The sequence below is a fragment of the Cyrtonyx montezumae genome, unplaced genomic scaffold (assembly GCF_038088225.1).
Source record: "Cyrtonyx montezumae isolate F1298 unplaced genomic scaffold, pur_monq_1.0 scaffold_3, whole genome shotgun sequence".
NCBI lineage: Eukaryota > Metazoa > Chordata > Aves > Galliformes > Odontophoridae > Cyrtonyx > Cyrtonyx montezumae.
This window is the reverse complement of record NW_027072034.1, coordinates 30193724-30209219: the sequence shown is the minus strand read 5'-3', so window position 1 is coordinate 30209219 and position 15496 is coordinate 30193724. Positions and strand designations below refer to the sequence as shown.

Genomic DNA, 15496 nt, shown 5'->3' with positions numbered 1-15496 from the left:
AGAATCTCCCCTAGAGATGCAGGAAGTGATGCCTCACATCTTCTCATTTATCACCTGAGAAGAAACTAACTCCCTCCTCACTACATCCTCCTTTCAGGAAGTTGTAAAGAGAGAGGAGGTTTCCCAAGCCCTATGTTCTCCAGACTAAACAGTCCCAGTGCCCTAAACATCTCATAAATCTTGTTTTCTAATCTCTGCACTGGACATGAAGGAACAGGGATTGGCATAGAGGTGTCCAGAGGTGTGCCTCAGTGTGCCTTTGTGCAAGCAGCTAGGCCAGGTGGTCCTGGAGCAGAGAAGAGCTGTTGCTGTTGAGCTGGAGGGTTATGGTGAGTCCATCTGGAGGATGCCAGATGGAAATGAAGAGGTCAGAGGTGGTTGTGTAGTGGCCTAAGTACCTGGGATGAGAGTTGGCAGAGCCAACCTCAGAGAGCTACACACCATCATTAGATAGATGTCCTCCTAATGAGCAGTGTGATTACACAACAGGCCTCGTCTGGAAGCTCAGTGGCCAAATATTTAAAGGCATTAGAGGCTTACAGGATACAGAGGGCCACTAAAAGGCATTTTCAGAAATTAGTCCTATTAATTAGGTTGTACTAAAATCTGTGGAAATTGATTATAAGAGGCTGGGACGTAGGCAGATTGGCAAGAACTCCATCATGTCAAAGCCTGCAGGGGGGAGCAGCAATAGAAAAACTGATCAGGAAGGAGGCACTGATTTAGAGTTCAGATGCATATGATACTGGTCTGAGCAAAGTGGCAAAAATGAATAGTTTGTAGGTTCCAGGGCAGAAACACCAGATGCAGCAGTCTTACAGTTACAGACCAGAAGCAAGAAACTCAAAATCAAGGGGATAGAAAACATAGAGGGCTATGCAGATTTCTTCAGAATTGGTCAAGGGAAGAAAGAAAGATTGACAGTTATGTCTTAATCTCTTGGACTGTATGCTAGCACAAGCATAATAGCAAATAGAAAGCATCTGGGCTTGTGCTTCCAGCAGTGATGTTGCAGTAGTCACCATCAGCACAAACAAGCAAATGGCTGATGCTAACACAGCTCTACTACTCCCTGGGGTTGAGCAGAGGTATGCAGAGAGAGGGCTGGATGATCTACAGGGAGGATAACACATCTCTTGCTGTACCCTGAGGTTGTTTGCTTAGCTCTGGATTTTCAGGTGAGGTGAAGACAAAGAGTTTTGTCTTAGTAGAGAATGGCAGCGACTGATGTATTTTCTGTTTCCTTGGAGGCAATTCCTGTAGCTCCCATAAGACATGCACTGGTGGCACAATATGAAGAGGTTTGCTCCAGACGATTTCTCAGTAGTGTCTTGGGTGAAACATGTACTATGTCTCTCTGCCAAACATATTCCTCAGACTCTTACCCATTAACAAGCTCAAAACAAGGGAGGGATCATGCCACAGCTATCCCTACATTTTTGGGTGGGTTGTTACTATGTCTCTGACGTGACAGGCAGGATTGATAGAGCCTTAGCTGCAGAACTGGAAAGAATACTTATTTTTACACAGAAGACTAAGAGCTGCCTGGAACCTTCCTTGTTTGAATGTGCAGCCAGAAAGTGGGGAAATAATGAGAAAAAGGAGATGTACTTGTCACTACAACTTCATGATTGAGTGTGGTTGTTGGTGAGAGAGGAGACAGCTTGCTGCCTGTTGCCAAAAGCTGAGGAGTCACAGAGCAGAGTCTTCATATTTCACTGCTTGATTTCTTAATGATATTGTGTTAATATTCAGCAAAGCAATATAAATTAGCAATGAAATATCAAGACATGGCACTGTAATAATTATGTGGGCTTCTTTGGAATGAGGTGACCTTGAAATCCTTTAATTAAGTAGCAGTGTGTGTCTTGGTTTAATTCAGTGTCATTTGTAAGAGCAAAGAAATGTCTCTGTGTTTCTGTTCCTAAAATAGACAAAAATTTACTGTTTGTTAGATAGCATTTGGAAAGAAAAATGCTGCACTGGAGGTCTGTTAACTGCTCAGAATCTTTGCTGTATGGAAGAGGCTGTGTCTGAACCTGCAGTGTGCACATAAATCTTGGATTTGTAGATCCATTCTACATAAGGATGTGCATCCAGCATTTGGCTGGACTTAGAAAAATACCTTCTGCTCAGGTAAACTATTGCTCATCCCATCAGTATAGCTCTGCCCTATATTTGAAGCAAAGATCTGTTGCTACAGCCTTTGTTATTATTTCAGATAAGTTTTTGAGCAGGATTCATTTTTGCCACAGATGAATAGGAACTTTGGAGAGACAACTCAAAAGGGTTTGCCCTACTTATTTTAGCTCAGTATTAAATTTTGAAAGACGTATTATTATACTTGAATTTGCCTTTCAACATCAGTAGCTGGAAAATGTACCTGCCTGATTCTCTGTATGAGAGTGGTGTTTTATTTGCTGTGGTAAAAGAAGATCAGACTTGTAGTTTCTCCATTCGGAGGTCTTCCTGTTATGGGTTATGCTGTCACCTGTCTCTTTCATAAGGATAGTATTCCTCAGGTCAAGAACCATATACAGAGATGTGACTACATTTTGGAAATGGATTAGTATATTCTTCTCCATAGATCCATAAATCATTAACCAAAGGAGCTAAAATGGAGAAAAAAAACGAGCTGCTGAGGGAAAAGGATACCTTTATCAGAAAAACTACTATTGCAGAGATGAACATGTTGAACTGATTTTACAGAGCAGTCAAGTAGTTCTGTTTTCTAAAACTTTTCAGATCTGCACACAGGTCACAACTGAATTTCTCTGACATGTACATAGAAATGCAGTTAATAAGCTACTGTCCCTTGTGTCAGAAATGTGTTTCTAGGATGTGAAAAGCTAGAAGATGTCTTTTTAAATGCGGCATTATGAAAGTAGAAAGCCTGGGAATTGAGAAATAATGTGCCTTCATTTCTGTTTCAGATAACAGTGGGTTTCACCTTAATCCTTGTATGTTACTGTGTATTTTCAGGATTCCTCGTCGATTGGAACAGCCACAGTGGCCGGTCCCAGGACAAGTGCAATAATTGGAGATCAGGGAATACCACCGAAGGTCCAGCTCCCCCTCAATATGTAAGCAGCCAGCTCATCTCACTCACTTCTTACTCTTTGTTTCCAATCATGTGCGTGTGTACACGTGTTTGAAATCTTCAAGCATGAATCTCAGCTCAGGAGCACTGAGAAGAGGGATACCACAGTTTCTTACATAACTCAGCCTCTGATGAAGGTGAAAAATGAATCACGAAAAGCAAGACTTCCCTTTCTCTATGAGCCCTTGTAGACTCCTGATATATTTATTGCAGCTACGTGAATCAACCTTAAGGAAATGGAATGCCTCTTAGCTAGAGAAAATCTTCCTCTTTCATTCAGCTAAAGCTCTTTGAAAGGTGTAGTCCTAGGTAAATGAACATCTGATATATTCATCATTAACCAGAAAAAATGAACCATCTGCATTTTTTTCAGTGCCACAAACAAAGGTATCAAACAAACGTAAAAAGTTCAAGGGTATCATGGGCATGTGAGTTTGTTGTATATTGTGTGGAAAACCAGAAAGTTGACTAGGTACAGCACAAAATGATAGCCTTCATTATAATAAATCTCTTCCAGTCCAGTTGGCTTATTTGGTATCTGTGGAGTCTAACTACTCAACCCTTCCTTCTGATCACATTTGCTTCATGTAAGCAGTGGAACTATACAAACACATGCACATGCATACCAGTATTTTAGGGCTTTTTTTTTTTTCATGGGTATAATAATATCTGAATTCAGAAATTATCTTCTAAAATAACATAGGAAGTCAGCTTTAAGGAGAATGGTGAAGTTGGAACAGGGCAAAGGAAAAGCTGTTCTTGGGTACCAGTGTAAGGTCTGCACACCTGTGAGGTACTACACATCACTGGGTACCCCACAGAGAGGTCACATCATCACCCTGCAGACACCTGGTTGGAGCCTGTGTGACACACAGTGGGGCAAAAATTTATTTCAAATGGTGTCATTAATCACTAGCAGTTCTGATAATTAGGTGCTGAATCAGGCTCTGTGGCAATGCTTCTGCCCTTGTGCCTCAGCAGCCCTACCCTGCTCCCTTCCATGCCTGTCATCTCCCCTGAGAAGCAGCCTCATCACACACTCAGAGTTTTGTATTTACAAGCCAAGCTCCAGGCAAAGAATTAGCATTACCTGAAGGCCATACCAGACCTGGAGTAGCATAGCCCTAAATAGAGCTGTGGGAGTTTTGTGTTATAACTGGAGTCACAGACTGTTCCTCCAGGCCAAGACTGTGAGCTCTGCTCTTTCTTAGACATTTTTAGGGAGCTGAGTTGGGGTGAGATTTTTTTAGAGAACTGAGTTGGGGGAATTTGCAAAGGGAAACAGAAAGAAACTCCTGGGAGAGCTGGAGACAGCTGCAAAAGAAAGCAGCCTACAATCCACATGAGGGCAATTTTCTTTGAACCTTCCTCCAGCATCTCAACCTGTAAATTACATTATTACCTACAGTCCTTTGAGAAAAGGACTAAGTGAGTGTGACTGTCTAAAATGTAATGTCCTTGACCCCTGATTTACCCCTAGCTCCTGAATATGGGCCAAATTTAAGCAGTGATTTTAAAAGGAGGAATTTGAAGCCATGCTTTTTGCTCCCTTGAGAGTGTGCAGTTCCTAGCACTTTGCATTATGTCCTAGCAGAACTCTGTGCTGAAGGATTGGCACTGAAGCATGTCACCTTATTTCTTGTCAAGGTGGTGCATTTTAATGTTCAGGTTTTAATGTTTTAGTGCACTTCAGATGTGGCCTCAAGTTTTCCTTCAGGTGAACAACAACAGACCTGCTCAGGATCATCTGATTTTATAGACTAAGCAAAAGATGTGCAAGATGCTTTCTCCCATCTGTTGATTAATGAAATACAGCTTCTGATTAGGTCTTTGTACCCTCTGCACGTGGTAAATATGGCCAGGCACATCACCCTAAGGATGCCCCAAGGAGCTGTTACCAAATATTTCATATCCTGCTCATTACTGCTGTTTATTTATTGCCTTTTGAATAAAAGTAAAGAAATCTGCTGGTGATACAAGGGAGTAGAATCAGGAATTCTAACAGGATTTATTCAGCAATTATATTTCCTAGAAAGCAAATGTGAAAAGTCATGTATCATTTTTATTGGCTGCAAGTCTAAAATTACAATGGCTTTATTTTTCATTATTTCTCTGGTTTGCAACTATAGTTGGGCAGCAAACCTCACCCACCCCTGATCCTAAAAGCATTCTGCTCACTTTGTAGTGTAAATGCACTTCCCATAAGGGTTTCCCCATTTGTCCTAATCTCTCTGTACCTGTCAAACACAAAGACCAAAGAAAACCAAAAACTCGGTGTACAACCTTGATCAAGAATCACCAGAAATCCCATTGTGCATTTGTATAAAGGTGACAGTACCAAAAAAAATTGGTGTTTACGAAGGAAGTGTCGTTCTGCATGTGCATTCGTGCTACCCTATCCAGACTTCCTGTTATTTCCCAAAGTGCAAGCAATCATTCTTAATTTTCAACAAGGATCTCTCTTAGCAGAGAGAATACCTTCAGGGACTTTGAGTTATAGTCATTTCACAACATTAAACACATCCCCAAAGTAGCAGAGGAAGAACAAAAGAGAGATAAAAAGAAAGATCCTAAACAAAGGGAATAAATAAAAGCTGTAATTAAATAAATAAAAGGCTGTACATATCGGGACTGGCATTAAATATTTGAGTATACTTGCATACAAAACATCCAAAAGCCAAATTCTACCACTGAGCTATGTCAGCCCCTGTCACTTTTTGCTCTGCCCACACAGTACGAGTATTACCAAACTGTATCAGGGAAGTTCAGCATGTTGTTTCTAAAACTAGCCAGCATAAGTAGCACAGAGAAAAGTGCAAGAAAAGCAGCCTTTAACACTTGTGAGGTAGCCTACCCATAAGAAAAGTTCCTTCTGAAATTCCACAGTAGAGGTGGCTCACACCCTGCAGTATGCTTCGTCCAGATGTTAGGCTTTGAGAAGCCTTCTTGCCCGGGTCCTGGTTGCTCTAACTGTAACTGCTCCTCCTTCTGAGATTGCTACTAAATTCATGAGCTGAGTGATGCTTTGTGGCAGTGTTTTGCTTCAGTTGCACCCCATGTGGGAAATTTGCTTTGCTAATCTCTAAATTACCCCCTCCCTTTAATCTCATTAGCTATTCTCTTACTGTCTCAGCACACAGTTGAACTGTCTCTGCCGTTCCTCATTCCTTGTGCTGTAATGATGTCCTTTTTCAGCTATAATTTCAGTACAGTGTTTCTGCTCACCTTCTGTTCCACGGGGATGGAGTTGAGGTGGGACAAATGGTGGCTGATAGCAGCTGTGAGCTTTCTTTGTGTGACCTCTCCCTGCAGCTACCTAGCCCTGTACGCCTACAAGCCCCAGAAGAACGACGAGCTGGAGCTCCGCAAGGGGGAGATGTACCGGGTCATTGAGAAGTGCCAGGATGGCTGGTTCAAGGGGACGTCTCTGAGGAGCGGCATGTCTGGGGTCTTTCCTGGGAACTATGTGACACCTGTTTCCAGGTGAGGACCGCAAGCCAAGGTGTCTGAGATAGGGTAGGAAGGATTCTGTGTCTGGAGGATGCTGGAAACAAGGTGGCTCTGCTTTTAAATCGTGCTCCCCACACCTGAAATTTTCTAGTCCATTGCAGACTTGGGTAATGCATCTTGCTGGTGCAGCATCAGTTATCCACGCTCTCAGAAGACTTCACTGGTTACATTAGGTGACAGCATTTACAGCCCCCAACTTCACAGAGTCTGATGTTCCCAGCTTTTATTTATTCTGCAGAAGGGGACAGACTCTTAGCAGTCAAGGGCAGATGGTTTCGAAGTAAAAGTGGGAAGATTTAGATTGCATACAAGAAAAGAAGGGCTTTTTTACAGTAAGGATGGTGAAGCACTGGGATAGGTTGCCTGTAGAGGAGTGGATGCCCCTCCCTTGGAGACACTCAAGGCCAGGCTGGACAGGGCTCTGAGCATCCTGATCAAGGTATAAGCGTGGCATCCCTGTTCGTTGCTGAGGAGTCCTTTCCAAGTTAAGTGATTTTATGATTCTGTGATCTATTTGCTAGTTACATAACTACTGGTCATGTACCAGGACTAAACAAAGCAATGGATGCTTGTGGCTTGCTCTGTAGTAGCTCTTCACCTGTATTTTGTTTTTCCAAACTTAGAGCTATTGGATCATTGAGAACAAGACTGATGTTTGAACCATTAGCATTCAGAAGCGATAGGAGAGTTCAGCAGATCATTCCATTTTAGCCTCCTTTGTCTGTTGCATGAGATGAGAAAAAGAAAGAATAACATGTATGAGGAGGAAGGCCATTTGTCAGAGTTTGGTACTGGAGAAAAACAAGTCAGAGTGTCTCTGATCCATATCCTGCTGTGAAATAGTCTGAAAGCTGAGAAGAAAGTTCAGAAGTGTCCCCAGCTGCTTTACCACATGTGCTCCTTGCAGACAAATGTTGCTATGTGTATGCCCACCTCTCCTTTAGAGTTACTCTGGGTTTGCAAATTGAGCTCACTTCTCACATGCCATCAGTGCATTCTCCCGTAGGCACACAGTCCCCCCCCCATCTTTTGTTTCTCTGCAGAGAAAGGTATTCCACCGTTTAGAGAGTGCTGATCTTCAAAAATTGATCCAGTTTTTTCCCATCTTCAGTTTATGTGAAGTCTAATATGTGGACTGGGCAAAAACAAAATTAAGAGCAGATGAGAAGACGATGACTAATCCTGCTGACAGTCCCAATACCGCATTTTAGCTTAAAAAAGTAAAAATAATAAAAAAATTGAAGAAGGCATTATTTCATGGGGTCTTCACTGCTCATCAACCTAAATGTATTTACCTGATTCTTATAGAGGCCCTCGGCAGCCTTCACTCCTTGCCTTTTCAGCTCTTAATTAGAAAAGAGATTCGTGCTGAAGTGTTGTTGATCTGAATCAGCAAGACTTTATTAAATGCAGCATGTCACAGCTAGAACAAGACACAAAAGTGCTAAAGGGCAAAAGTCCTTTCCACAAAGCCCAAAAGCAGCTTTATGATTGTATTTATGATCCTCTGAGCTAATTAAGTTCTCGTGTAAATCACTCTCACTGAGAACAGCAAGAAAAATCTGCTAGCAACAAAATACCTTATTTGCTGCACTTTTAACTTGCTTTGTTCTCCTTCATTCTGACAGCAAAGCAGAGGGTTAGATTCATACATGGTTTTCTGCCACTCCTTACAAAACTCAAGAAAAAGAAGTTGACCATAAATGTAATAACATTGAACTAGATTTACAAGCTGTCAGAGCACATGTGAGGAAAGCATGGTGGGAAAAGGGCAAGCCCCTCCAGGTAGACTGACAGGCAAAGGGCAGCAAGGAAAATTTGCCATATTCAACCTCCATCCAGCTCTACTGCAGTCACAAATGAAGTTTATGTGCCTGTTGGTGCACGTTTGCCCAAAGGCAGCTCTCAGTGGACTGTTAGGTGTTCTTTTCTGGCAAACCCTATCTAGCACAGATGGCTAAGCCAGCTCCAGCTGAACCTTGCTCCTGCTCTGCTGGCTTTTCACAGCAGATGACAGGCAGTTAAGATTTCTGTGGGATTTTTCTGGTGGGACTCCTAGCTTCTTCCTACCTGAAGGCTGATGAAAAACGTTGGAAGAAAAAAAATTAGAGTCATTCAGTAAAATGTAAACTAAGCAAACCCTGCCTAGATTTCATATGACATTAACACCACAGTGTTGTTTTTCCTCCTGTGTTTCTCTTTTTGAGGGAAAGGGCAGAGGGGACAGCTATTTTCTAAACTTTCCAATCGTATCTTCCACTCTGTTCTTTGGCCTCTCTATCAGAATTTCACTCATTTGGTTCTTTTCTTTTCTCGGGGTTGATTCTCCTCTCTGTCTTATCCTCTGAATTGCACCTGATTGTTCAGCATGCTCCCTCTTCCTGCTGCTCCCACACAACTGCTTGGGACCCCAGTAGTTTTCCCATTCCCACTCCCATATGTTGATCTTTTACCCTTTCTGTTATACCCTCCTCCTTGGCTGACACGCTACACTGTCATATTTCGATTTCTTCCACAATTTGTTCTGCATCATATCCCCTTTGCTGCCCTTTGCTGGTGGAGGCCCTTGGTACGTGGAGTAGCCAAGGAGAGGAGGACAGCACAAAACAATGCCTCTGCTTCATAGTGTCTTCTGCTGGGAAATTACTCAGAAACCTGAGTAAGAAACTCAGCAAGAGCTGCTGAGCAGCAAGCGAGTTTGTCCATTGCTGTCCTCCTGCCCTGGTCAGAGAGTTTCTAGCTCCGTGGTAAGTGGAATGAGATGTGATTTAGACTGAACTCACTGCATGGCTTCATTCCTCCCTGCTGAGGTCTTCATGGTCGTTCAGATGAGGGTTATACATGCAGCTTAAGATAGCAGGAAAACAGGGACCAATTATTGTTTGAGTTTCCTTCCCAGTAAGGTCAGCTGCATTCTCTTGTCCTTTGTATCTCTTTAGTAAGTCTAATCTAGGGCTGGTTGCACAGGCAGAGCAGGAGTTCAGACAAGCCCACCCCTGCCAAGCCTGCTGCTTTTCAGCAGTCCCCTTCAAAAGCCACACACCAGTTTGCTGCCATCCATCCTGTTTTCCACATGTGGGGTTGTATGCAGGCTCAGTCCTAAGAGAAATCTCCTAGTCTGTTTTAATTACTGCTCCATTACTGCCTGTAAAATAGCTTCTGGACCATAAAACAACATTTGGGAGATACTAATTTCTTCTGAATTTAGATTTGCATTTTCAGTAGAAATTATAGAGACAGAAGCGTAGCTTAAGAAAAAAAAACGATTGGAAAAATTATCTTTTATGTTTGTACCCTACACTTCTTCTCATGGGATGTAGGGGGTAAAAATGTCCCCCAGTGTGCCTACTGTGTCCTGGAAAGATACAAATAAAGCTCAGTTTAATACTTGAGGGAGTACTGCGTTGAATAATTGGGGGTTCCCATCAGCACGTTGCCCAAGTGACGAGGTCTCTGATCTCCATCTCCACACAGGGTGCCAGTGGGAGCCGGGCAGCCCAGGACCAGCACAACTGGGGGAGCCCAGGCCCCGAAAGGAGCCCCAGGAGCCATCCACCCTGTCGGGCCCGTGCACGCCGCTGCTGCTGCCACGGCCGTCAGGCCAGCTGTCCCCATCACAACTCCTCAGGCACATCCCCAGCTACAGGCGGCCTCTCCGCAGCTGAACAACTGCCTGAGGTACTCAACCCAGCAACCCGCCAGCCAGACCCGCAGTGCCATGCAGATGGGTACGTATGTGTTCCTGCAGGAGCCTCCACAGCCTCCCCAGGCTGCCCGACCCTGCAGCTTGCTTTCACCGGTTCCGGCGCAGCTCCACGTGGAATAGAGCGTGCTTTATTTGCTTGTAATATTTATAGGCTTCTATTGATCTCCGGGAACCGCGTCGTGTTTATCAGATCGTTCTGTTGCTACAGCTGAAATAGATTATGGTGTTTACAAATATTTATTCCATTTATCTGAGCGAAAGCAAGCACCCTGCATACTAAGGAGATTACAGTCCCAAGTCCGGTTGGCACGCTGACGGGAGAAATACTGCCCATATCACAGAGCAAGGAACGCACATCTTAAAATTAAGAAGCATTTCATTGGGCTGCAGGGATGAAAGGTATTTAGCAGGCAGAAGGGGACCCGGTGTTAGTGATAAAGCGAGAGATCTGAATAATACTGCCACCTTTTTGGAACAAGAATAAGAGCTTCTCACGCCAGGGGGGCTCTGTTCTTTCTGGGTTTCCTTTTTGATGTATGGCACAATTTTCTGGAGCACAATTTATTCTCCCTTCCCTGATGTTAAGCGGCTCTGATGTTGAATAAAGTAAAAGTAAATCCTGCGGTGGAACTTCACAGAAAAATTTAAAACATTTTGTTTCTGATCCTTTATAGGGATGTGAGCCATGGTGTTTACAAAGGCAGATCAGCAAAGGCTGTGTCTGCAGAAAACTGAGATCTTAAGTACAAAACAAAGCAAACCCAAATGAACAGTCCAGTGTAGTGTAAGTCATGGATTCATACCTTTTGAAACCAGAAGGGACCACAGTGACCATCTAATCTCACTTCCTGCACAGTCCTAGCCAAAGACAAAAAAATGTAATCAAATAGATGTGAATCTGAATCTCAAACAGAGCAAGCTCCTTCTGCTCAGCAGGCAACAGCAGGACTTTACATGCCAGCCATATCACACTGGGGGATAATCTATTTATTCTCTTTTTGTGTAGTTTAGAGGGATGCTGCTTTCCCCTCAAGGCGCACTATCAAAATGCCTTCTGCTCCTGCAGTGCAAAGGCAGGAGGAATGTTCCTTCTTGTGGAGGGCTTGCAGGGTACTAAGGGAGAGCATCTCTGTCAGCACAGCTTCTGGGAGTTTCCCAGTGCCTCTTTTGCCCATGTAGACAGGCAGATGGGCTCCTCTGAAGTATTTTTCTCTGTAATGGATGTCCTGACTGATATACAGTGGACCACTGCCTCTCAAGAAAGTCTGTAAAGTCCTGCAGGACAGGGCAGTACACATTCTCTTTTTGAAAAGCCTTCCAGGAGAAGGAAGCTGGCACAGTATTCAAATCACATTTTTTGTTGGCTTGCAATATGTATGAGTAACAAATCAATTTTGCACAAGGCCACTAATGTAGGAATACACCCAAAATGAAATATGAGTGGTGTAGAACAAAAATAGCCTTCAGTGAGCATTGCTAATTAATAGCATGTTTGATGCAGCACAGTCCAGATCCAAAGATCCCAGGGCAAAGGCATACATTGTAACAGTAAGCAGATGAAATTACAGAAAAAAATGTGAGAGCCTTGCTCACAGTTGATTTTTCTCAGGCCTTTTATTTTGCTGATTTTCTTGCTTTCTCATTCCTCTGATTCTATAAACACTGAGGACTATATGGAAGAAGTAATGTACCTAATATAATTATCAAATTAGTCTTCCACATCCAGATACATGCAGTGCAATTCTGTTATAGTGCTTTTCCTTCTGTTTTAGGAAAGCCATTCCTCCCTTGACCAGTAGTTCAAAACCTTGACCCTGCAAGCTTAACTACCCCAGAAAATTGGATTCCTAGCTGCTGAGAATGCTCATCACACAAGCATCAAACAGGCAAATAAGGGGAGAGTCAGTTCAAGATAACGAGTGATACTCTGGCTCTCCAGAAATGGATTGCACTTTCCAATACACATTCTTGGTAATCCAAGGAAAAAAGAATTGGTAACTAATAATAAGAGCAGTCTTGAATGAGTCTCTAGTAAAAACTTCTAGGCCCTTTCTCATGTCAAGTTTAAGACCAGTTAATGATAGTTTTGTTGGTTTTCTATGAACAACGTTAACAAAAAGAAGTTGTAGGGTCATAAAGTTCCTGTGAGGAAGAAACGTGTAACCTTTAGAGATGCTAATCTGATGATCTCTTGCCCAGCAGGCTCAGCATTATATGGTATAAAGCTGAAGGATTAAATTCCTTCCCAACCACACGAGTACGCAGCTGGCATAGTCAGTGCGACAAATGACACTCCTTGTCATTTTAATGCCTGGTAATGGGTGCTGTTGCTAACTATAGAAACAAAAAATAGTGGTTTGAGTTATTCTGGCATTGTTGCTTAGTTTTAGATGGAGTGAATTCCAATAGCTGCTTTTAGTCCTACATTAAAATGTGTCCTTTAAATGAATTTGTAAGAAAGCCACAGATTTCAGGCAGGTCAGAAATCATCTTGGTTAAAGAAATCTGTCTTGTTGAAATCAAAGGTTTTTGTTGGGAATAGGTGTAATTCAACTGGACTTCATCCAAAAAGCTGCAGCAAGAACGAGAGGATAGATGGTTCTCTGCCTGGAACAGGCAGTGAGTGCCCAGATACTAGGTCATGTGCTTTCACATTCTAGGTGGATGCTATTGACAACGGAAAGGCCTATGGGTGAGTAGATTGTGCTCAGAAGAATGTTCAAATGTTCAGATGTTGCACTGATGCAGAACTGAACTAGGTTATGAAACCTTGAAATTACTTGTGAAATGGGTGTTTGCCAGCCAGTTCTACTATTGAATAATTCAAGTGGAGGAATGTCTGAGTGTGGACACAGCTTCTCCTCTGTACCTACCTGAAGGGAAGCTGTGTGTGGATTACGTGTGTGTAGCAGTCAACCAACCTGGAAGTCAAAGGTAACATGGTTGTGGGAAAGGACCTGGAGTTTGATCACATTTTTGAAACGCAGGGGATGCAACAGTCTCCCAGATCCCTGGAGAGGTGACCTCAGCAGTGAGTTGTGGTCACCTTTAAGCAGCTGAGCAGCAGTTCCAGGTTCCTACTGGTTACAATCGGGGTGTGTTCATCGGGGCAATCTAGACTAAAAGGCACTGCACAGCCTCTAAGGGACCTTGCTGGCATAGATGAGGGTGATCTCAGAAGCTCTCCTGTGGATTCCTGTTTAATTTATCCTGCACAGCTCAGTGTTGTGCCGCTGATCATTTTGTTAAGGCTGAAACAGGAGACCTTCATTTGTAATTGCCTTCTGCAAGGTCATTGTGGATCATGTGGGCTAACCCTTTAGGTCCTGTGCTTTATTACCCCCTAGCATTTCAGGGAGTTAAGAGCAGCATTAGGAGGGTGTCTTGCCAGTTTGGAAAAGAGCTCAGATCAGTTTGACTTTTGAATTATTTCCCAGCTGCAGTGGATAGCAAGGCTGTTCCCCTTGGACAGCACTGGAGAGGAATAGCCATTTTGTTGACCACAGACAGGCCTTTTGCAGCTGGGAAAGGGATTTCTAGTGTTTTGCCAATAACACTTTCAGGCTCAGGTATCCTCCATGCAGGCTGTAGGTTTCCGTCAGGCCTCAGCATCCTTACAACAGTGAGTCTGATCCCCACCTAACCACACTCTGCCCTCCCTTCACAGCTCACCCGCCGGTGCCAGCCCCAGAGCGTCCCACCGCCACCGTCTCACCGCTGCGGACGCCCAGCTCACCCTCCCGCCTGCCGGCCACCACCATCCGGCCTCACTCTGCCATCTCCCCACAGCACGGCCACCAGCCACCCACGCCGGGGGCCCGGCCCCTCATCCCCCTCACCTCTGCTGCTGCTGCCATCACGCCGCCCAACGTCAGCGCAGCCCACCTCAACGGTGAGGCAGGTGGTGGCCCCCTGGGTGGCCCCGCTAGCCCCAGCGCTACTGGCAAGGCCGAGGAGAGGAAAAACGAGAAGGTAAGGGCTGCTGTTGCGTGCAGAAGTTGGTTTTCATCACCTGCCATGCCTCTGGTTGTTTTCATGCTTCATCCTTTCTCCACCCATCCCTGGTACTGCTTTGGTGTTGCCCACTGGGATGAGAAGCGAGCAGAGCTGCTCTCCTGCTGAATTTGTCTATTCCTTCTGACAACCAGCACAGGTTTGTGGAAAGATATTGTAACAGTCTCAGGCCTCAAGAACAGATGGACAAGTCACAAGCAATCTGCCAAACAACATAGTAGAAATTTTCAGGTGATACAGACACACTAATGCTGCCTGTAGAAACACGATTGGAGCTATCTTACTACTTTGCAAATATCTGGGTTTCTTGTGTAAAATGTCGTTGCCTTGGCACAGAGGAGAACGGAGAAGGAGCATGAGATGTGTCTCACTGAAGCAAGCATCAGGGCCAGCCCTGGAGGAGCCAGCCCTGGCATCCATGCTTCTGTCCCCCTGTGCACCTGGCTGAGCAGAGCTGGCGCAGAGAGCTTTTCTCAGCTCTCTGCCTTTTGGGTTTATGCTTTCACCAGATGTTTTCCTTGGGTTAACATCTTTCATTTATTTGATGAGAATTATCTCCATACTGCCTAGCAGAGCCCACTGATCAAATGGCCTGCTGGAATCACACTCCTGGTTTGTATTGCAGTAGGAAGAAGAGATGTAGAGGCTTGTTCTTCCTTTGGGCCTGCAAATATACTTGTATGTCTCCCACGTTTTTCCATGGTGACAGGCACATATAGGGTAAACATTTACTCAGAACATGGTAAAACTGAGGTTGCAGATCTCTCACGTGGTCATGGTCACAGACTGCCCACAGACTGGCTCTGGTTTCTCAGGATGAGAAATACAAGTTGTAAAATTGCTTCTGTAATCCTATCCTGAACTGTCTCTTGATTGTCTTTTGATGAAAGGGGAAAGGTATAAACTGCTATCCTACATATGAAGTTTAGACTTGCTTTTGAAGAAGTGTTCACCGGTGAGTGAGCAATACAGTACTTGCTTTTTCTTCAGACTAAAGAAATCGTATAGCATTCAGCCATGGTGCTACTTTGCATGTTGCTTCAGAGCTTTGTCTAGTGGCACATTTAATACTTTCTAAAACTAGCATGCAGTTATGTAGGCCCACGTGAGACCTAGGCAAATTTATGTTGAGTTTCTACATAAGATACTGGTTAACCATTCCCAAA

At 43.9% G+C, this 15496-nt stretch overlaps 1 protein-coding gene across 1 annotated transcript in view; it reads left to right on the top strand.

Moving 5' to 3' along the window:
* Positions 1-15496, top strand: part of SH3RF3 (SH3 domain containing ring finger 3) — a 225199-nt gene that overhangs the window by 179730 nt on the left and 29973 nt on the right. The window contains exons 5-8 of the mRNA XM_065741060.1: positions 2983-3083; positions 6413-6583; positions 10085-10338; positions 13984-14288. Of these exons, the coding sequence (XP_065597132.1) occupies positions 2983-3083; positions 6413-6583; positions 10085-10338; positions 13984-14288 (831 nt within the window). The remainder of the gene's footprint in view (positions 1-2982; positions 3084-6412; positions 6584-10084; positions 10339-13983; positions 14289-15496) is intronic.